Source organism: Dermacentor andersoni, chromosome 1 (assembly GCF_023375885.2).
Source record: "Dermacentor andersoni chromosome 1, qqDerAnde1_hic_scaffold, whole genome shotgun sequence".
Lineage (NCBI taxonomy): Eukaryota > Metazoa > Arthropoda > Arachnida > Ixodida > Ixodidae > Dermacentor > Dermacentor andersoni.
Genome location: NC_092814.1, coordinates 147,909,283 through 147,931,234, shown reverse-complemented (window position 1 = coordinate 147,931,234; position 21,952 = coordinate 147,909,283). Strand labels below are relative to the sequence as shown.

The window sequence follows — 21,952 nt, the reverse complement described above, 5'->3', positions numbered from 1 at the left end:
CTGCTTTGCACCCTGAAAAAATTAGTGGCAAGTATAACCGTGGTATTGCAGGTGATGAGCGTTAGCTAGTCAACATTGAGTTTTTTTTTTAAGTTTTAAGGCGAAAGCCTTTAGATTTCTATCTTTCAAGGTCGCGTTGTAAACTGGAAGTATCACGTGACCCAAGGAATGCCAGAGGTGACCTAAAGAATGTCCACCCCTGTATAAGAGAATGATTACCCAAGTTAATTAATTAATCATTAGTGATTGACATGCGGTGGATTAGGGAGGATTAATGTTGATTAGAGTGTATTAACGAAGATTAAGGTGGATTAGAGTGCATTAAGAAAGAAGGGTTAAGATGCATCAATAAATATTAATTTGGGTGGAGGAGGATTAAGGCGGATTATGGTGCATTAAGGTGAAGGGTTGATGAAAGGGTATTAAGACCGATTAGGGTGGATTAGGGTGCATTAACAAGGATTAGGGAGGATTGAGGTGGATAAAGGAAGATTAAGGTCGGTTAATCTGGATTAAGGTGAATTAGGGTTGATAAAGGAGGATTAAGACCCATTAGGATGGATTAGGGTAGATTCAGGTGGATTAGGGACCATGAAGCTGGATTAGGTTTGATAGAGGTGGAAATAGGTGTATTAAGGTAGATTGGGACTATTAAGCAGGATTAAGTTGGATTAAGGCGCATGAATAAGGATTAAGGTGGATGAAGGTGGATTACGGCGGATTATGATGGATGAGGGTTGATAAAGGAGGATTAAGACCGTATAGGGTAGGCTAAGGTGCATTAGGGGCGATGTAGGTTGATTAGGTTTTATTAAGGTGGATTGGGAGTATTAAGGTGGATGAAGGAGCATTAAGGTGGATTAGGGTGGACTAAGGTGAACTAGGGTTCATTGAGTATTAAGAGCGATTAGTCTACTATAATCCTCCTAATGCACATTAATCCACCGAATCCACATTCATCGACCTTAATCCTCCTTTAGTCACTTTAATCCACCATAATCCACGACATTCCTCCTTAATGCACCCTAATCCACCTTCATCGACCGTAAACTACTCTAACCATCCTTAATGCACTTTAATCCTCCTTATCAACCCTAATGCTCTCTCATTCACTTTAATCCAACCTAATCCACTATAATCGTCCGCAATTCACCTTAATCCACCCGAATCCACATTCATGTACCTTAGTCTTGCCTAATCCTCCTTAATCCACCCTAATCCACCTTCATTCACTTTAATTCACCCTAGCCCACCATAATCCTCTTTAATGCACCTTAATCCTTCTTAATCCCCCTTATCCTTCTTCATGCACTTTAATCCACCCTAATACACTATAATCGTCCTTAATGCACCTCAACGCACCTTCATCCACCCTAATCGACCTTCATTGACCTTAATCCAACTTAGTCATTCTTTATGCACCTTAATTCACCTTCATTCACCCTAATTCACCTCATCGACTTTAATCCACCTTAATCCTCCTTAATACACCCGAATTCATCTTAATCCAATCACTAATCAATCATTACTTTGCTAATCATTAATCATCCCTTATACGCGGCTGCACATGCTTTGGTTCGGTTCCCGCCTTCATTTGGTCACGTGATATTTTCTGTAGCTCACAACGGGACCTTGAAACAGAGGTCTAAGGCTTTCGCTTAATAAGCCACACACAAAGGGATGTGTCACAAGCAATACTAGATCAGACGCACAAAGTAAAACATCTGATCATGTGGCAGTGAGTGAGTGAGTGAGTGAGTGAGTGAGTGAGTGAGTGAGTGAGTGAGTGAGTGAGTGAGTGAGTGAGTGAGTGAGTGAGTGAGTGAGTGAGTGAGTGAGTAAACTTTATTGTAGGTCCGGCGAGGATGCGAACTCGTCGCGCACCCGGCTAGTCCCACATCGGGACCGGCAGGTCTAGCCCACCGGCCCGGTCGCGGGCACGCCGGACGGCCAGGATTTGCTTTTCTAGAGCGGGGCTACGCAGAAGCGAGTCCCACTCCTCCTTAATGAACTTGGGATATGTCGACCCGCACTCCCAGAGCATGTGAGGTAGAGTGGAGGTCTGGCCGCAGGACGGGCAGGCGTCGTCGCGATACACGTCGGGGTAAGCCTCGTGGAGAGCGGACAGACACGGATATGTGCTGGTCTGTAGGAGCCTAAGCGACACGGCTTGCGCCCTATTCAACTTGGGGTGAGGGGGTGGAAAGACCCTTCTGGACATGTAGAAATATTTAATAATCTCGTTGTGAGTAGCGGGAGCGTCCCTGTGACCGTAGAGAGGAGGGGAGTCAGTGCTCCTTATAGAGGAAGCGCGGTCGGTGAGGTCACGCGCAGCCTCGTGGGCAGACTCATTGAGGTTCGGGGGAGCACCCTCGACCGATCCTACGTGAGCGGGAAACCAGTGAATTGAATGGTTTGTGAGAGCATGTGGACTCGAGCCGCTAAGACGAACAGCTTCCTTGGCGATGCAACCCTTCTGAAAAGCCCTAACTGCCGTTTTGGAATCACTATAGATTTCGGACCGACGACCGTCTAGCACGGCGAGGGCGATGGCGACTTGCTCGGCGACTCCGGGGTCTGAAGTGCGAATCGAGGCGCTGTTGGAAATGTTTCCGCTCGAGTCGACCACAACGACGGCAAAGGTCTTCCCGTCACTGTACTCCGCAGCGTCGACGAAGCTTGCGCTAATGTCGTGTCGCTTGATCTATTTGAGGATGGCTGCTGCTGTGGCCTTGCGTCTGCCCTCGTTGTGTACGGGATGGACGTTTCGGGGCACAGGGGCCACTACGAACTTGTCTCGAATGCACCTAGGGATCGGGGTACTGACCATCGAGAATTCCGCAGAGTGGTAACCCAGCTCTTCGAGGATGCGTTTACCTGCCGCTGTGGTGGCCAGGCGACTGAGTTGCGCGCGTTCTTGGGCTTCGGCAATCTCCTCGGCGGTGTTATGTACCCCCAGCTTCAAGAGATCCTCGGTATGGGTCCTGATGGGTAGCCCGAGAGCCCTCTTGACTATTTTGCGGATAAGAACGTTGAGCTTGTCTCGCTCCGCTCTGAGCCAGTTGTGCATAGAAATCGTGTACGTGAGGTGGCAGAGTACGAAGGCATTGATCAGCCCGAGAAGATTGTTTTCCTTCATGCCTCGATGCCGGTTTGCGATTCTGCGAACGTGGCGGAAAGCGTTGTCCGTCTTTGCGATGATCTTGCGGAGAGCAGTTCCGTTCCCGCCGTTGAATTCGACAAACATGCCCAGGACTCGAATAACGTCGACCCTGGGTATCACCCCCCCCCCCCCCCGTCACAAGTGCGAAGTCTGATGCTGCTTTCAGAGACTGGCTTCCAATCTTTGGGTCTGCCTCCCTTCTCTTTTCTGTAAAGTAGGAGCTCCGACTTGGCGGGGGAGCATCGAAGTCCGGTGGGGCGGAGATACTCCTCGATCACGTCGATCGCCTCCTGCATGGCTTCTTCGACTCTGCCCTCGCAGCCGCGGGAGCACCATATGGTGATGTCATCGGCGTAAATGGTGTGCTTGACGTCCTCGACGCGCGCCAACCTCTCGGAAAGACCAATCATACAGATGTTAAAGAGTGTTGGGGAGATGACGGCGCCCTGAGGAGTGCCCCGCCCTCCGAGGGGCACATCTTCGGAGCGGAAGTCTCCAATGCGAAGCTTGGCCTTCCTGTTAGAAAAGAGCTGACGTAGTTGTGGAATCTGGAACCGAGACCCAGGTCTGAAATGGTCTTGACGATGAAGGTGTGGAGCACGTTGTCGAAAACCTTCTCGAGGTCCAGACCGAGCAGAGCCTTGACGTTTATGGAACGGCCATCCACAATCTGATGCTTGATTAGTTTCATGGCATCCTGCGTTGAGAGTCCGGCGCGGAAGCCGATCATGTTGTACGTGTAAACCTCGTTTTCTTCGAGGTACCCGTTAAGCCTGTTGAAGACGACGCGCTCCATGACCTTGCCGACGCAGGAGGTCAGAGAAATCGCCCTCAAGTTTTCGATGTTCGGGGCCTTGCCGGGCTGGGGAATGAGCACCTTGCAGGCCGTCTTCCATTCTGCCGGTACAATGCCGCTTTTCCAGGACTCGTTTATCTTGTCGGTCAAAAAGACAATCGACGTGTCGTCGAGGTTTCTCAACATTCTGTTGGTTGGTGACTCCGTCCGGACTCGGCGCAGACTTGCGGTTGAGCACGAAGATGGCCTGTCTGACCTCGGCAATGGAGAAGTCTTCATCCAGCTCGGGGCGTGGAGGGCCTCGGTAGTCCAGGAGTTGGGTCGACGGATCTCTGTCGCGACGGACAGGCAGGTACTTCTGTATGAGTTTTGCGACGAGTTCATCGACCGTGTTAGACCTGGTGGCTTCGAGGTCTAACACGGTCATGAGGCAGAAAAATTGTCTGGAGTATAGAACTCGCCCCTTTACATCGTTATACCCCGTTCATACGGCTTTAAGAAAAAACCAACTTCCTCATAAACGTTGCCTCCAGCATTATCGATGCTGTTATTAGCATTTCTCAAAATTTTCAACCCCACTGGGGCGCGCAACTCGCCCAAAATAACACGCCTCCACAGAATCATACGGCCCGTCCGCGAGAGCCCAGGAGGAAAAGCGTGCCGTGCGCAGCCGGCGGGCGAGGAGAATCTAGGAGGAAAGCGCCATGAGGAGGAGAGTGTCGCTACTTTCAATTTATCAAGGGGCTTTAGGAGAGCAGAGGATGCCTCGATGCCAGCGCCGCTCCTAGGGGAGCATTGAGTTACTGTAGGGGCCTCCTTTTCTCTAAAGGGAGGCGTTAAATCTAGGAGAGCGTGCACGGTTCTTGGATGTCTTCCTTGCCCGCCGCTCCGGACGGAGCCTCGGGTCAGAATGACATCCAGGCACCCTAGGAGAGCGAACGGGAGGCTGGAAAAAAATTGGGTTTAGGAAGAAAATGGGAGGTGAGACGTTAGTAGAGCGGCAGTGTTCCTCAGTATATCCCTCGGTATAACCTGTCCGGCGCGAAATGCCCTGGAGCGGCTTTACGAGAACATAAAGTGAAAAACGAAAATATCGCAGTTTGAGATTGCCATGGCAGCGGCGGCGGCGGCTGCACATCTGCTCGTTCTGGATCACTTCTGGATTCGTATTCTCACCTGGACCTGCTAAACTATTCAGTGACGTTCAAAACGTAAAGGCTTGGATATTTCTTTTCGCAGAAGTTGTGCTTGACAAGGTTCGTGTTCAGGAGAAAACAACAAATTTCTTTCAATTATGCTTACGTGGTTCTTTCTTCCGGGCTCTGAAGAAAGCCTGCAACAGGTAAAAAAGAGAATGATGTCACTGCGCGCTTTCGCGTCCGGATTACAGTCCTCTCTATCATGTTACCAATAAGAGAAGCACGCATGCCCATCATAAAAATAAAGAAAAAAAAGGAGAGGGGGGGCGACCGTGTTTTCGTCTTTCCTCAGTGCAGGGTTTATGTCATCATTTATTGCCGTGGCGGATTTCCATCTTCACAACGACGGTGGGGACGTGGCTTCCTGGTAGGCCTTGTGAACCCGCTGTGACCGATCACTTTCTTTATTATTATTATTATTATTATTATTATTATTATTATTATTATTATTATTTGTTACGGATATGCGGGCTTTGTTCTTTGGAAACAGGATTCAGAGCGCTTGAATCCATATGCGCAAGCGCGCCTTGATGCAATTTATTGTATATCTCATAGCTTCTTTTCAGAGCCGGCGAAAAAAAAAAACACATAAGTGATCGCGTAGTCAATTTTATTGGGTGTTTCTGAGCGCGCTTTAGAACTTGTCGAATTCAATCTATGCTTAAAACGAATATCTTAGAGCATTGCATTATTGCACTTGACTAATTTCTAACTTGCTAACTAATCACACTTAATTTCAGTAAGTCAAGACGACTACGAACAATATGCCGTTGGTGGTATTCCCATAGGATGTTCCAATTTTTCAAACATTGGTTTATGTCACGTGAAGCGTGAAATTTCGCTATCTCACCGTGCCCAATGTCCAAGACACTTGGAAACGTGGCTCGGTTGGTAGCGGGACAAACTGGTGGTCCGGCCACCGATCGGTAGCGCGGGCCGATCTGTCGATGTTGTCTGGTGGCATGTCTTAAACTCTACGGTGATGGTTTTTGCAAAAAAAAAAAAAAAAAACATCACTGACGCACACATTTACACAGTGCGTGGGACCTGCATAGTTTTTCGTCGCGCTCAGCAGGATTGCACAAAATACGATGAGCTCTCTAAGCTAATGTCACAGGTTCGTGCACGGTTACAATGCGTGCTTGTAGGCATGGAAGGGTTGAAAAGCGGGCGAATTGGAACCTATCCATTCTTGGGCAGCTAGATCACATACAAACGAAAGACGAGAAAGAAGACAGGACAAGCGCTTGCCCTCTCTTCTTTCTCGTGTTTTGTTTGTGTGTGTGCTTCCCAAGAATTGTAGGCATCTTTTCTTCGAATACTATACCGGATATTTCATCGAACTCTTCAAAAATTTTTGAAAATTGCCTGAGGCAGACAGTACCATTCTAATCCATGAGCTGATCTACTCGAAGAGGCCGACGTTACTTGCACAAAACAAATTGAAATGCAGTATGGACTAATTAAAAAAATCACTAATTACGTTTTTGATTAATTACCTCATTGCAATTTACAAATTCTAGCCGGAGAGTTGGCCAGGTAGATCTACTTGGAACTAATTCTCAAGATGACATTAGTTTCGAGATAGTTATTCCCGAACTTTTCGTCGAAATGCATTGGCGTTCCAGTAGCTGTTGTCCTTCAATGCATAAAACGACGTTTTGTTATGAAAGCGGAACGGTAGTGCATTTTTACCGCAAGTCTGACGGCACATACCTTCTATATGGTGCCATCCGCACAATTCCTTTTAAGTGGATCCGCCTTGCGAACTCACTGGCCAGAATTTGTAAATTATAGTGTGTGCCGCAACGTAATTAGTTTAAAATTTAATTAGTGGATTTTTGTTGATTAGTTGATTATGCATTTCAATTTTTTGTGCAAGTGATTTCCGCCTCTTCGAGTAGATCAGCTCATGGACTAGAATTGTGCTGTCTGCCACGGGCATTTTTCAAAAAATTTTGAAAGTGTTCGCTGAAACGCCCTGTAGTCTCTAGTTAGAAACACCAAGATGAGTTTGCGCAACACAGCCTAAACTGCCGCCGTCGTGCAGTCATGGTCACATGCGACATCTGCGTTTCGCGGAATTGCGACCACGTGCGACACGCATTGACCAGCGCGAGGGACAAACGCCTTAGCCTCGACCATCACGAAATCCAACTATGCTGCACCACAACACTGACCAGAAGTCTGTAAATGAATTCTTTTTTGCTAGTCTAACGGCCCTACTGTAGGCATTGTAAAAAGTGTTGAACTTACGCTTTTTGCATGAAAATATCCGTATAACCACACTGAAAATACCCTGTTTCTATGTTTGCAACTCTGCCTCGTCTCACCCGCGGTCTATTATGCCGTGTAGCCGCCATCATAACGCGGTGGTTAGATAGACTATAGTGTTTATCATTGCGTTAAATTAATAGTTATGTGCTGCGTCGTGACACTCGTCATTCACACATTTAGAACTGAAGCGGCCTAATTATCTTTGGGCAACGGAAGCAGCGCTTGTAAACAAAGCAAACCCCACTAACTTAATTGGGTAGCAAATCCCACTGTACCGGTGCCCTTACTCTCTGGGTGTGTTCAGATAAAGACACAAACAAAACGCGGATTTCTTGAAAAAATTCTTATTTCACTAAATATGGAAAACAGCGTTCTGAAGACTAGCAGACTTCACAATTTCGAAGGCCTGTCACTCTAAAACTAATGCATTGTGACCTGTCAAATTTTCTCGGTAAATTTATTCCCATATTACTATTGGCCCACGGGAACTTAAGTTTATGTGACCTAGAGTATGTTTTTGAAAAACTGCCAAACTTTGGTTTTTTGAGCAACTGCCTCTGACTGATCCAGAAATAAGGGATTTTTGGGAGGCTATTTTAGCTAAGGGATGAAGCTGAAATATATTTCTGACAATTCTTCAGAAGGTTTCTCGCAAACTAAAGAAAGAAGTATGCAACTACAGCATGTATTTGTACCGTTATAAGACCCCAAAAATGCCAAACATGGAAGAAATACCGAGAATTGGAATATTTCAGAGATGTTTTAAATAAATTATCACTGACAATTTTTATGAAAATTTTATAGAGTACCTACCCAGGCCTGGCAAATTTAGCACTGCTAAAACATGTTGCATTATTTTATTTTAAGGGAGAAAATAGAGCCTATTTTAAAACCCATGTATGGTCTTCCCAACGATGCGTGTCCTTCTAATAATAAGATAAAAATCACACTCGCATTGATTTCTGAACTCGTTATTTTTTTTGAAATAAAGAAGAGTGACTCAGATTGCGTCTTTCCTGCATCTTTTTTGCCATGAAATGAGCTGACCTTGCGTTTTCTGGGCCCCTGCATCCATATTCCAACTACGGCAGGCTGAGGTAGCAAGCACGCGAGAGCGCGTACAGCATGTTTTTTTGAGTCTAGTCGGGAAAACCTATTTCTGGCATTGATCTCTAATTACATCTGCTGTCTGAAATGCTCCCCGTGTACACGAACGACGCACCAGCCTACTGGGAAAGCGCTATACTGCTGCCACTACAAACAAGGGACGAGCCAGCTGTTCAGATGAGGGCAGTCGCAAAACGGGTCCCGAATATTTTTTCATCTTCACTTAAAATTTTATATTACGCATAAAAATTCCTCGCACACCGCAAAAATGCGAGTACTTTTCCAACACACATATTCTTTTCACAAACAAGAAATCATAACTGATACAAGGTGCAAAACTCTTGTCATCGAGTCGCAAAGCGTTACAAATTTTGAAAGCGCGTGATATATGGAGAACGCCAGGTATAGAGAACACACGCATATATATATATATATATATATATATATATATATATATATATAAACGAGAACAAAAGGGGTTAACCGAGGTGCCTGATCTTTATTAGTCATATCATAAGAAGCCAAGAAACACTGACATCAAGGAAAACATAGGGGAAAATACTTGTGCTTAATAAATGAAATGAAGGAACGATAAATTAATGGAAATGAAAGTGGATGAAAAAACAACTTGCCGCAGGGGGGGAACGATCCCAGAACCTTCGCATTTCGCGGGCGATGCTCTACCGATTGAGCTACCGCGACGACGTTGCCCCATCCACTTTCTTGGGTATTTACGTTTCGTAGTTGAACCCTGGCAGTGTTAGCCAGCGCCACCACTAAATATATATATATATATATATATATATATATATATATATATATATATATTGTAACAGTAAGAATCAACGCGCTAGTGAAAGAAGAGGAAGAGAATGGTAAGAAGGGCAAGCAGACGGATATAGCGGCAGTAGGTCATGGGAATAATTGGTTTTGGGCCGGCTGAGATTTGGGTCTGTCGTGTACCGCTTGGAACCCGTTCAAGGCGCCGAACTCCCGTGGCAGCTTGATTACAGTATATATAGCCGAGCCCCTCGGTTTCCCTTCTCTGATTCATTCATAGCGAGGGTTTCGAATCTGGCATTCTTGATGTCAGTAGGTAGCATAGGAGGATATATTAGCCACGTGCCTACTTTCCTAAGTTCACGTATTACGTCACGCCATAGGGCAAAAAAGGATGCTCCACATCCGCCCACCATGACTAACATTCGCGGGGCTAGATCTAGCAAACATAGATGCCCAAGTTAGTGGACGGATTGATAGCCGTCGTCGTACCGCAATCGCTGGTGCAACGCACGCGCAGTGGGGAGGTTATGGGCTCGGCTCTCACCGCCGATAAGCTATCTTTCCGTCCACTTTCATTTCCCTTTTCTTTGTTATTTTCTGCATTTCAATTCAACCACCGCTAATTTCCCCGATGCTTTCTTTGTCTTCATGGTCTGTTAGCTTTATGTGGCCGTAATTAACAAAAATCGAGCCCCTTGATTCCCCATCTTCTCTCGTACACCTAATTGATTAAGCCTTCCAAATCAAGTAATCTCTCCCACTTCTGTGATCAAGTATTTATCATGGGAACTACATGGTGATTTGCTTGGTTCGAGAATGAGCACCGTGCGTTGATCCATGTGGGCTACCAGCCAGAATCGAACTTTTTCAAAAGCCACTATTAGCACAGCACGACAAAGATTACGGAGGATGGCGTGCATATTAACACACAAAGAAAGCCACGAACACTATGTGTGCGAACGTTTTGATTTCGTTGGTACTTATACGGGCTGACACGAAAAAATACGCGCTACCTAATTGAAGAAGACATATTAATATACATGGGCTGTAGCTCAAGCTCGTTTGTCGAAGTTTGGACGTCTGTTCAACGAAGCGTCCTCTTGCAGGCGGCACTTGCCTAGCTCTTCCTGTCAACGCCTCCAACAACCGTAGTTATCCAGAACAGTGCTATCCGGTCTAATAAACTTCCGAATAAGAACCCCTCAATCTGAGTACGAGTCAAATAGCAAACCAAACACTACTCAATTAATTTTTGAAATGTTTGAAATTTCGAATATTTGCACACGCCTTAATGCAAAGGCGTGGAAACTGGCCGGGAAGCACTGAACGGGGGCTTTCTTGTTTCCTTTGTCACAACACTGAAACTTCGACAAGCGTATAGTGTTTCTGTATACAGCCAAGCGCTCCAGCAACGTCTCTTTCGTCTTCGGCTTTTGTGTCTTGCTCACGCAGTGTGTCGTTTCTCCTTCTAACCAACTCGCCAAGCTTTCATATCTTGCAAGCCTCTAGCTACGTTGGCCTTCGTGTCACTAACGAGTGAGAAGGGAGCGCGAAAGTCCATCTCTTACGTGGGCTTCTTTTCCTTAAGTGTGTCCCCACTTCTCACCATTCACGCTTGACAGTTCACTTACCCCCGTATTCAGAAATGCATCTTAACTTGAAGCCCATGCTTGGCTTGATATAAGCGACGCCTGTTGAGAACGCGCCCAAGACGCTCGTTGCATTTCCTTTAGTGTGTTCACTACAGGCGTCATTTAAATCAAGTCCAGCGTGGGCTTCAAGTTAACATGGATTTCTGAATACGGGGGTAAGTCTCTTACGAATTTCTGCAGAATTCAAGACTTGTAGAAATACGAGAATGCGCGGCTGTCCCGTTTAAACGTTCTGCACAAACGTCCTGCGCTTAAAGATTCTGCAACCGGGCATCATTTTTTGTTGCAGCGAATACCGCCCCGCAGAAGCACCTCCATGGAGGCGTGGAGTTTGTGGCGACCATCCCGAAGTCTGACACTGGCAAGAACCTGCGCAAGGACCTGCGAAACGCCTACCTGCAACGCCAGGCAGCTCGCGGACTTTGACAGCTTTCTGGAGCACCCACTGCGAGAGCTCAAGTCTTGTCGAAGAAGCCATCCGTCCCTTGAACGATGATTTTGTACGCTCTTGCACTCGCATTCGCTGGCTTTCTTCAATCGTGCTATACGCACACCAGTACGAAAGGGAACACAAAATCGTTGTTCTAAGGGCGATCACTGCGGAAATCAGAGATGGAAGATGCCATGCGGCTGATGCACTATAAATATAGTTACTGTGTTAAAGAAAACATCACTTGGCACTTTTTTGATCTCACTCCAAAATCAAGGATTGGTCAGAAACGCGCAGAAGATCTTTAGTTTTCATGTATTGGTTCCACGTGAAATTACGCCTTTCCTGAAGCGGGTACCTGAACATTCTTTCTTTGTGAAGGAAATGTTACGCTGTCACCTCTAAATATACAATTAAAATGTTAATTTCTTTCCCAGATAGTGGATCTCTTGAGTAATGAAGGAAATGACTTCAAGGCAGCCTTATATATAAGGACATGTGAGGTTTCATTTAGTTGCAAACAAGACATGCATACTGTTCTAAAGGAAAATATCTAAAATAAGAGACTAAATACTGCGCAGATAATTTACTTCTGTATACAGTACTAAATATCCAAATTCCAAAATTATCATAGTACGAAAAGTATTGTGCTACTTTCCAGATACTTTCAAAATACAAGATACTGCACAAATAAAACAAAGTTTTGCCTCACCGAAGCGCTTTATTTTGTCACACTGCAAAATCCCGAATAGCCAAAACATTTGCTTGCCGTCAGAAAGAGTTTTCTTTAATTTTGTGTTAGAGAGCCTGCCCTCTTTTTGATGATATCGCCGCCTACGCTGAAAAGCCTCTCTAACACACAGCAATGCTGCGCTTCAGTGGTCAGTTGTATTGAATCGTTAAATAAAATATAGTTACCGAGGCGTAATAAGCAAGATGAATTCTCTTGGTCACTAACTGCGAATGGGATGCCATGTCGGTAGCAGACAAAAAAGAAAATTACGTGCAGAAAAAAGATGGTCTTGAGCGAACTGCTCAACACAATCAGGATTGTCGATTTCTCATACGGGCACTTAAGTTTTTCTCATAAAATCGTAGAAAACAAATTTTGCTCTTACCGCTGCTTTGTTTTTACTGAAATTCTGCAGAAAAATTGTATTGTATAGTCGGGACTCTTTATTGTCACACTTTGCACAGTTATTATTGCGATAGCGTTTATATGGACACCCTGGCGCATTTCTGCCATCAGCGTCGGCGTCGCCGCGGTGTTCCGAAGTCCAAGGGCGATAACACCGTCGCCCCGCGCCCAACGCTGTATGTGCGAGTGAACGCGTTCGAGGGGAACCGACGATCGCGACTCAATCTCGCCCGCGCGAAAAGGAGAAAAGTGGGGAGAAAGCGCACCATTTTGCGTCGTACGCGAGGCACCCAACGTTGCGAGGCACCGGCGGACGGGGAGGGAGGGGGGGCAGTATTCTGCTCCGGCTGCAACTGCGTATGTTGCGGCTGCACGCGGTCTACATCTGCGCGCTGAGGGCAGTCTAGGCGCGTCGACGACTCCTAGCTTTGTGCGCGCTGTGTGTTCTCGTCGTTCGGTTTGCGCTGAAGCGATAGACAGCTCAAAAGTCACTTCGCTCGCTGCTTCTGCCGCGATTCCTCAAGCCAGCGTTTTGACAGCGAGTGTCCGCGGTCATGTAGTGTGATGCTTGATACCATGACACCATGCTTGATAATTTAGTTAAGTAGCAAGCGAATTTTTACACTTTGATACCGCAAAAGTTTTATCCTTACTTCGTATGGCTGTCTGCCAATCTGCTATCGCAGTCGATGCTTTGCCTTTCGGGCGAAACTGCGACCTTTTGTAATTGATCCGTTGCTCTGTATTGCGATAGCGGTTGCATAGACACTCCAGGCACATTTTTGCTGTCGGCTTCGCCGCCGCCGTGAGGTTCCATGTAAAGTCCGAGGGCGATAAAATTGTCGCCGCGTGCCATATGCTGTATGTGCGAGGGAAGGTGTGCGAGGGTGAGCCAGCAATCGCTGATCAATCTCGCGCACGCAACGGAGGAAAGCGGGAAGGAAGGGCGCCGTCTTCCGTCGCGCGAAAGGCTTCGGGAGGAGCGTAGGAAGGGGGTGCGTTCTACTTCAGGCGGTCGCACGCGCATGGCCAGGCCGCTGTGTCTTGAAAGTCATCTGCGAAGGGTACAGAGTCCGCGCTGCCCTGTGTTTTCCCAGCTAAGTTCTCGTTGATGCGAGCGGTAGCAGAAAGGTCAATTCGCTCGCTGCTGCTGCCGCGTTTCCTCACTGCAACGTTTTGACAGCGAGTTTCCGCGCTCATGAAAATGAGATGTGTTCAGGTTTGCTTGTGCGCGCGTCACACCATGCTTCTTAATTTATCAGTATGCCTATGTTTACAAGTTTAAAGGCTGAGAAAACTACTGTCCTTACTTCGTGTAGCTAGCTGTCCACTAATTTGCTATTGCAGTCGATGCTTCACCTTTCGGGCGAAACTGAGACATTTCTTGCCCGTTTTTTAAGGAAGAAATACAAAGTTGAATCCTCCTATGGGGAAGCATTGCAAACTGCTGCCAAGGCAGCGATGGCGGAAAGCAGCCGTTCCGGGAGCGTTGCGGCGTATTCCAGAGAAGCGGGCAACACACGGCGACCCTACCGCAGCGGCTGCTTTCGCAGTTGCTGACTGGCGGCGACACATGTTTATACTAACATCGCCTTGGCCGGAGCTTGCTTCTCTATCAAGAAAGGCATCTTTGCATTTTTCGCAAAAAAAATGTAGACAAGTAACTGCACCAATTATTACATTAAATGATTCGGACTATCAAATGCGATCTTTCTATAAAATGTCTGTAAGAACAAAGTAGCGATGAGCGCCAAATAATTCTCCTACTATTTTAAGATCCTGCGCCTGTCTTTGTGCTACTCATCTGCTCAGATAAGATTCGCTAAAATGTCAGGTTCACTCGAATTATGCAGGTGCCACAGCGGAGCTTGGTTGGCGGCAAATGCGCTCGTACAGGCGTTTGCAAAAGTAAAGCCAGAACTACAAGTACGCTTGCCGGCGCGCGCAGGCTCGCGTCTACGTGCCTCTGCGAGTTCGCGGGCGATGCACGGCAGTTCGTGCGCGCCGAAGCGAGTTCCATGCACCTGTAACCACGGGACAGATAGAGACCAATAGGAGGAAGCTGTTGTCCTAGTGCCTCACCCACCGTTGCATCACCGGCAAGAGCGTTCGACACATCGGCCCCGGCATCTACGCAGCTATGACGTGGTGCAGACCGGCTTTAACTTGCCCCGACCGCAATGATATTGTTACGGTGAAGGGAAGGAAGAAGTTGATTTAGACTAGAGGAAGACGAAGTCTGGCAGTTGCCTGAACGCCATATACACCAGTTGTAAATATACTATATTTTACACTCGTGGGCCTGCTTTCTTCCTGCAACATTTTGGTGGAAGGTGCGGGGTACAATCACGGAACTTCGCAGCGGACGTCATCTACCTGCCGCCACAATGGCAAATCAACCGACACAAGCGACAACGCCTCAGCAGCCCTTGCCAACGGTCATCCTCACTCATCCGCGGGACCCGGGGACATGTTGTGGCACGGACAACGCCGACGTCGATGACTTACGATGTACGAGCGAGTGTGCGACAACAACAGGTGGGATCAAACAATGATGCTAGCAAACGTGATATTTTATCTGAGAGGAACTGCGAAGCAATGGTACGACACACATGAAGCTGACCTAACGAGCTGACATGTCTGCAAAGAAAAAATGCGAGACCTGTTTGGCAGAGCTGTCGGTCGTTAGCTGGCAGCAAAAAAAAAAAAAGAAAGCTTGCGTCCCGGGCTCAGACGTCCACAGAATCCTATATCGTGTACATATAGGATGTGCTGGCCCTCTGTCGCAAGGCTGATAACAGCATGACCGAGGCAGACAAGATTGGTCACATACTGAAAGGTATTGCAGACGATGCCTTCAATCTCCTTATGTGTAAGGATTGTGCCACTGTGGATGCAATTATAAAGGAGTGCCGGCGCTTCGAACAAGCGAAGGGCCGCGGCGTCGCTCAAACTTTCGACCGATTGCCCAATACCGCCGCGACATCTTGCGAAGACCCGCCGCGGTTCGTTCAGCCGACAGGACCGGAAGATATAACGCGCATCGATCGCCGTGAGCTTGAGGCCATGACTCCGGCCCCAGTTCGTTCCGACTGTCGGGAAAGCGTGCCCGCTATCTCCCTTATACAAGCGGTCGTTCGGGAGGAAATAGCAAGTTTGGGCATTCCATCTCTCTGCTCGGTCCGCCATACGAACACCTACCAGATTTGTCCGGCCGCTCGCTCCCAGACGCAAAGCTTTCCGCCACTCCGTCGCAACCCAGCTAACTGGCACACAGCGGATGATAAACCCATCTGTTTTAATTGTTCCGGTATTGGACACATCGCCCGTCATTGCCGCAACCACTGGTCGTCGCCTTCTCGGTGGCCATCTCCGAGTCACTACCGCCAAGTGCCAGACAATCGTACTTTCTCGCCCTACACGCCGACTAGAAACATCAACGCCGACAGTGCTCCACCAAGATCCAGCCGCTCCCCGTCTCCGCAAGGTCGTAGGTATCGTTCGCCGCTCGTTCACCGCTCTTCGTCCCCTTCTGCAACCGGTCGCTTCGCTTCGGGAAACTAGGCGGTGCAGCTCCCGGAGGTGAAGCTGCAACTCCGACCCGGCCCACAAATCCTCTGTTGACCCTGCCTACCTGTGGAAACCTACTGGACATTGAAGTTGATAGCGTTCCTGTTAGATCTCTCGTTGATACAGGAGCGCAGCTTTCAGTTATGAGCGCTGCTCTCCGCCGAAGGCTCAAAAAGGTTCTGACACCCGCCGTACCGTGCACTGTGCGAGTCGCCGACGGGAGTACTTCACCTGTCCTTGGAATGTGCACAGCACGTGTGACCATTGGGGGCCATTATACCGTTGTTCTATTTATCGTCCTTGAACACTGTCCGCACGACCTAATTCTCGGCCTCGACTTCCTTTCGAAACACTTTGCCCGAATTGACTGCTCCGCAGGTGTTGTCCAGTTGAATCTACCACTTCCTGCCGACGCAACCACTTGTGCTTCACACCGCTTATGTTCTGTTGAGTTTGCAAGGCTGTCTCCACAGGCGGCTACAAAGGTCCTCCTGACGCCCTGTCCTCCCGTACCTGATGGCGAGTACGTCGTGTCACCCCTTACTGACGTGGTTTTCTCGCGCAATATTGCCCTACCGAGCACCATAATCCAGATGCACGAAAACTGCGCTCGCGTGCCCATCCTGAATTTTGGATTTTCGTCGCATGTGCTGCCACACGGTATCGCCATAGCGCATATCACTCCTTTGGAAGAATTTGAGATTTGTTCTTTGACCTCTGAATCGTTCCTCAGTACCAACGGACCTTTGTCACCCACTCCTTCGTACTCGACGCCTGCGGACGATGTTTCTAAGATGATCGCCCCTGACCTTCCTTCCGAGCAAACAACAGCTCTCCGAAACCTCCTGTCATCTTATCGGGACATCTTTGATTTGAACGACCATCCACTTGGCCAGACATCTGTTGTCACGCATCGCATCAACACCGGTGACGCCAGCCCCATTCATAGGCGGCCATATCGTGTCTCCGCAACAGAAAGGGCCATCATACAAAAAGAGGTAGACAGGATGGTGGACAAGGACATCATTGAACCTTCCAGTAGCCCGTGGGAATCACCGGTTGTCTTAGTAAAGAAAAAAGACAACTCGTGGTGCTTCTGCGTTTACTACCGTCACCTCAACAGGATAATAAAGAAGAATGTTTATCCCCTGCCTCGCATTGATGACGCTCTTGACTGCCTTCACGGATCCCAATACTTTTCATCAATTGACCTCCGCTCCGGCTATTGGCAGATTAGCGTCGATGAGATGGACCACGACAAAACCGCCTTCGTCACACCGGACGGTCTGTACCAATTTAAAGTCATGCCCTTTGGATTGTGCAATGTGCCAACTACATTCGAGCGCATGATGGACTCTCTCTTGCGCGGCTTGAAGTGGTCTACATGCCTATGTTATCTCGACGATGTGATTGTGTTTTCGCCGAACTTTGAGAGCCACCTGCGGCGCCTCACAACCATACTCTCCGTGTTTCGCAGGGCTGGCCTTCAGCTAAACTCCTCCAAGTGCCATTTCGGTCGCCGTGAAATTAACATGCTCGACCATCTCGTAAACGCCGCCGGAATCCAACCTGATCCACAGAAAATTCACGCCGTGCGAAATTTTCCTGTACCTTGTTCCACAAACGATGTCCGTAGTTTTCTGGGCTTATGCTCTTATTTCCGGCGATTTGTGAAAAATTTCGCCGACATCGCTCACCCTCTCACTGACCTTCTTAAGAAAGACGTATTTTTCTCTTGGGGACCACTACAGGAGAAAGCCTTCTCTACCCTGATTGAGAGGCTTACAACTTCCCCGATTCTGTCACACTTTGATCCTTCTGCGCCCGCTGAAGTACGAACTAACGCAAGTGGTCATGGCATCGGCGCTGTCCTCGCTCAGCGTCAACAGGGTCAAGACCGTGTCATCGCTTACGCTAGCCGCCTTCTTTCCACGTCCGTGCGAAATTACTCCATTACTGAGAGAGAATGTCTCGCGCTCGTATGGGCGGTCGCGAAATTTCCACCGTACCTTTTCAGTCGGAGCTTCCGCGTCGTAACAGATCATCACGCCCTCTGCTGGCTCTCCTCATTGAAGGACCCAACTGGACGACTTGCACGTTGGGCATTGCGTCTACAAGAATATACATTTTCTATTATGTATAAGTCAGGGCGCCTGCATAAAGACGCTGACTGCCTGTCCCGCAATCCCGTGGATCAACCGGATGATACCGATGCAGACTCGGACATCAGTGTTCTATCCCTGTCGGGCTTCCTCCATATTGGCGACGAGCAGCACAAAGATCTTGTTCTTCGAACACTTATGGAACGCCTAAGCTCCTCGCCCAATGACCCGTCCCTCCGGATGTTCACCTTGCACGATGGAATTTTATACCGTCGTAGCGTTCGTCCTGACGGCCCCGAGCTCCTCCTAGTCGTTCCCAAGCACCTTCGACTCGCCGTGCTCCAGCAACTTCACGACGCTCCTACTGCTGGAGATTTGGGCATCACCCGTACTTACGACCGCCTGCGGCACCGCTTCCTCTGGCCCGGCATTTATCGCTCTGTGCGCCGTTATGTCGCTTCTTGCGACGTGTGTCAGCGCCGGAAGACGCCTGCGATGCCTCCCGCTGGTTTGCTTCAACCAACTGATATCCCTACAGAGCCCTTCTTCCGTGTGGGCCTCGACCTCCTTTGCCCCTTTCCAATTTCCATCAAAGGAAACAAATGGATTGCTGTAGCGACCGATTACGCCACGAGATATGCCATCGCACGAGCGCTGCCAACTAGCTGCGCTACAGATGTCGCCGACTTCTTACTATACGACGTCATCCTGCACCACGGCGCTCCTCGCCAATTGCTGACCGATCGCGGCCGCTACTTTCTATCGAAGGTCGTCGATGATCTGCTCCGCTCCTGTTCTACAGAACACCAGATTGCTACCGCGTACCACCCTCAAACGAACGGCCTCACCGAGCGACTCAACCGCACGCTAACTGAAATGCTGGCCATGTACGTTTCCGACGATCACCGCGACTGGGACGTCGCTTTACCATACATCACTTTCGCGTACAACTCGTCCCGTCACGACACTGCCGGATTTTCACCATTTTACCTTTTTTATGGCCGCGACCCCACCTTGCCCTTTGACACGTTGCTACCTTCCGCAGTACAATCACCCAGCACTGGTTACGCTCGCGATGCTATTGACTTAGCCGCCCAGGCCCGAGATGTCGCCCGTCATCGCCTCACAGTCTCGCAAGCTTCTCAAAAGCGACGCTACGACCTTCGGCACCGAGACTACCATTTTTCACCTGGTTCCCTTGTCCTTCTCTGGACAGCTTCACGTCGCGTAGGCTTGTCGGAAAGACAAAGACTACTTTCCTGTTATTCTGGTCCGTACCAGATCTTACGCCAACTGTCCGACGTAACATATGAGATCGCCCCAGTCGGTCAGCCTTCAGTGCCTCCCAACGTCACCAGCGATGTTGTTCACGTCGCCAGGCTCAAGCCCTATGTCCCCCCATTAAGTGAGGCTCTATAACTTGCACCGGGACGGAGCTACCCCGCCGGGAGGGTGATGTTACGGTGAAGGGAAGGAATAAGTTGATTTAGACTAGAGGAAGATGAAGTCTGGCAGTTGCCTGAACGCCATATACACCAGTTGGAAATATACTATATATTACACTCATGGGCCTGCTTTCTTCCTGCAACAATATCATGTGCTGAAGCACTTTCTTATGTTTAACGCCGATTTTACAATAGAGAGGGAGATAGAGTTAAAAGGAATGCGGGGATGTTAACTAGTCAAGAGTCCGATTGGCTACCCTAGACTGGGGTAAGAGAGAATGGGAATAGAAAGAATCGAGAGTGAGAGAGAGGTGGAGAGACGTGCACGGACAGCACTACAGAGTCAAAAGCCTTCCCACAAGCCAGACGTTCTCAGAAAGCACAAAAGTGCCTTCACTGTCTTCTGCGCCGATGATCGGTGCGGATGGTGTTCTAGTATTGTCTGTTCACTCAGAAGACGGTCATCTATTTTCTTGAACTCAATAGAGAAAACGAATAAGTTTAGCAGGTTTGATAAAAATTTAAAAAGCAGTAGTACCCATGTGGTACTAAAGTAGTAGTACCCAAGTTTTAGTACCCATGGTTATGAAGCCGGCTGGATATCAGGAAGATGTCGAGCAGTGCTACCAACCCTCAAGGAGTTTCCTTAGGTATATGGATTCTAGGTCTTGTTTAGGGAAACAGGGAAGTTTGCTCAAATCTACAGAAATTCTGCGCTAAATCATGGAGAAAAAAAACTCAGATGTGAGAAACCTCCATAACAACATTGCTGGCCGATACATGCATTTGCTGACGTGATGGCACATTTTAATTTCAGTCACCGCAAATTAAATTCGCATTACCATGTAAAGTATGATCTATGGTCATACTGCAGCGCAGTAAATGAGTCTCGCCAAGTAATCGACGGGGTTTGGAGGCACTGGCTCATGAACTAAGCACTCCTACTGCGCTTTAACCATTCGTACCTCTAACTGTGCTGTCAATTTCTATGCACCTTGAATGAAATATTTATCTGTAGCCGGCGAAACAAACGTATTCCCCACTACAGCTGCAATATCAAACACAGGAGCACCGGCAAAGCTTGGCGTAAGTGGACACATAAGCCCATAGCGCTGAGCACGACAAAACGGTCGTGGCGCTGAGTAGCAGACTATGCAGGAGTGTAGTAAAATTTATCTGGATAACGTACCAGAATTCACGTGTTCTGGTGAGTTTCGGCATGGAGGAAAGAAAAAAAAATTGGTTGCGCGTCTGCGGGCCGGAGATGACTTGTGAGCGCGTAAGCGTAGTGGTCAGTACACAGCATACCGGAAAAATTTATTGCACATCTCTTGCACAGGTGTCGTACGGGAAGCGGCACACTGTGGTGACACTGCTAAATTCTATAAAGGAGGTTTACCCCTCATGTTTCCTATAATTGAAGCAAGGTTCCATGTGAATCTTGGCACATTGTCGATGTCCAAAGTTGTTTTGCATATAAAGCAAAGTACAAACTTGCAGATGTCTTCTGCGATGAACACAGTCAGGCTTCAAGCTGGACCAAAGGCTGTTACCAGACGCTGAGCACATAACCAATGTCATAGTTTAAGAAGTGTTTCTTAAAGTAGTTTTCAGCCAACGCGAACGAGTGACACTCTTGACGCGGTCTGTTGTGGCGAGCGGTGTTAGAACGACTTGCACCGTGTAGATGTAGATTCAGATCCTTACAGATATTGGCACGTACCCACACTGGGGAATTGACCTAGAACCGGTTAGGTCAAATTCACATACTTTTTCATTTTGACAAAATCTTGCCAGTCTCTCTAATCTCTGTCTTTAGATTCTAGCTTACCTGTTAGAAAATTGTGTTCTCTTATTTTGTACTTCACGTTGTACCTTTTTTATGCAGAACGACACGCACGTGCACCTTCTTATAGCCTTGGCTAACACGCGTCCGCTTTCCACCGCAGTCACATTAAAGCGTGACACTTCATCTGCTTTCTGCAGTCGCTGTTAGCGCATTCTGGTCTCCCGATGATCAGACTGCCTTTCAGCTCGTTTTCGTTTTATCTCGCGGTCAGTTTCTGCCAAGACAAGCTTAAGCTTAGGCGTCACGGACCATCATTTCAGCTTGAAAGCAATGGCTTCATTTTTTTTAGAAGAGCTGGAACATAAATAATATTAAACTAAAATTTGTAGTCGATTTTGATAACTGAAATGAAAATTTAGCTTTACAGAAAACATAGTTACAAACTGGACAACAACCTCTAGCAGAAATCTAGCAACATATAAGGAATTTTTCGTCTGAGTC

The 21,952-nt window shown here is 47.9% G+C and overlaps 1 protein-coding gene across 3 annotated transcripts in view; it reads left to right on the top strand.

Annotated features, from left to right (window-relative positions):
* LOC126544845 (uncharacterized) overlaps positions 1 to 12,344 on the top strand; it is a 52,976-nt gene extending 40,632 nt beyond the window's left edge. For all 3 annotated transcript variants that reach the window (XM_055062149.2, XM_050192356.3, XM_055062150.2), the window contains one exon: positions 11,267 to 12,344. In XM_055062149.2, coding sequence (XP_054918124.1) covers positions 11,267 to 11,403 — 137 coding nt within the window. In that variant the 3' untranslated portion in view covers positions 11,404 to 12,344. The remainder of the gene's footprint in view (positions 1 to 11,266) is intronic.
* The last annotated feature ends 9,608 nt before the right edge of the window (positions 12,345 to 21,952 follow it).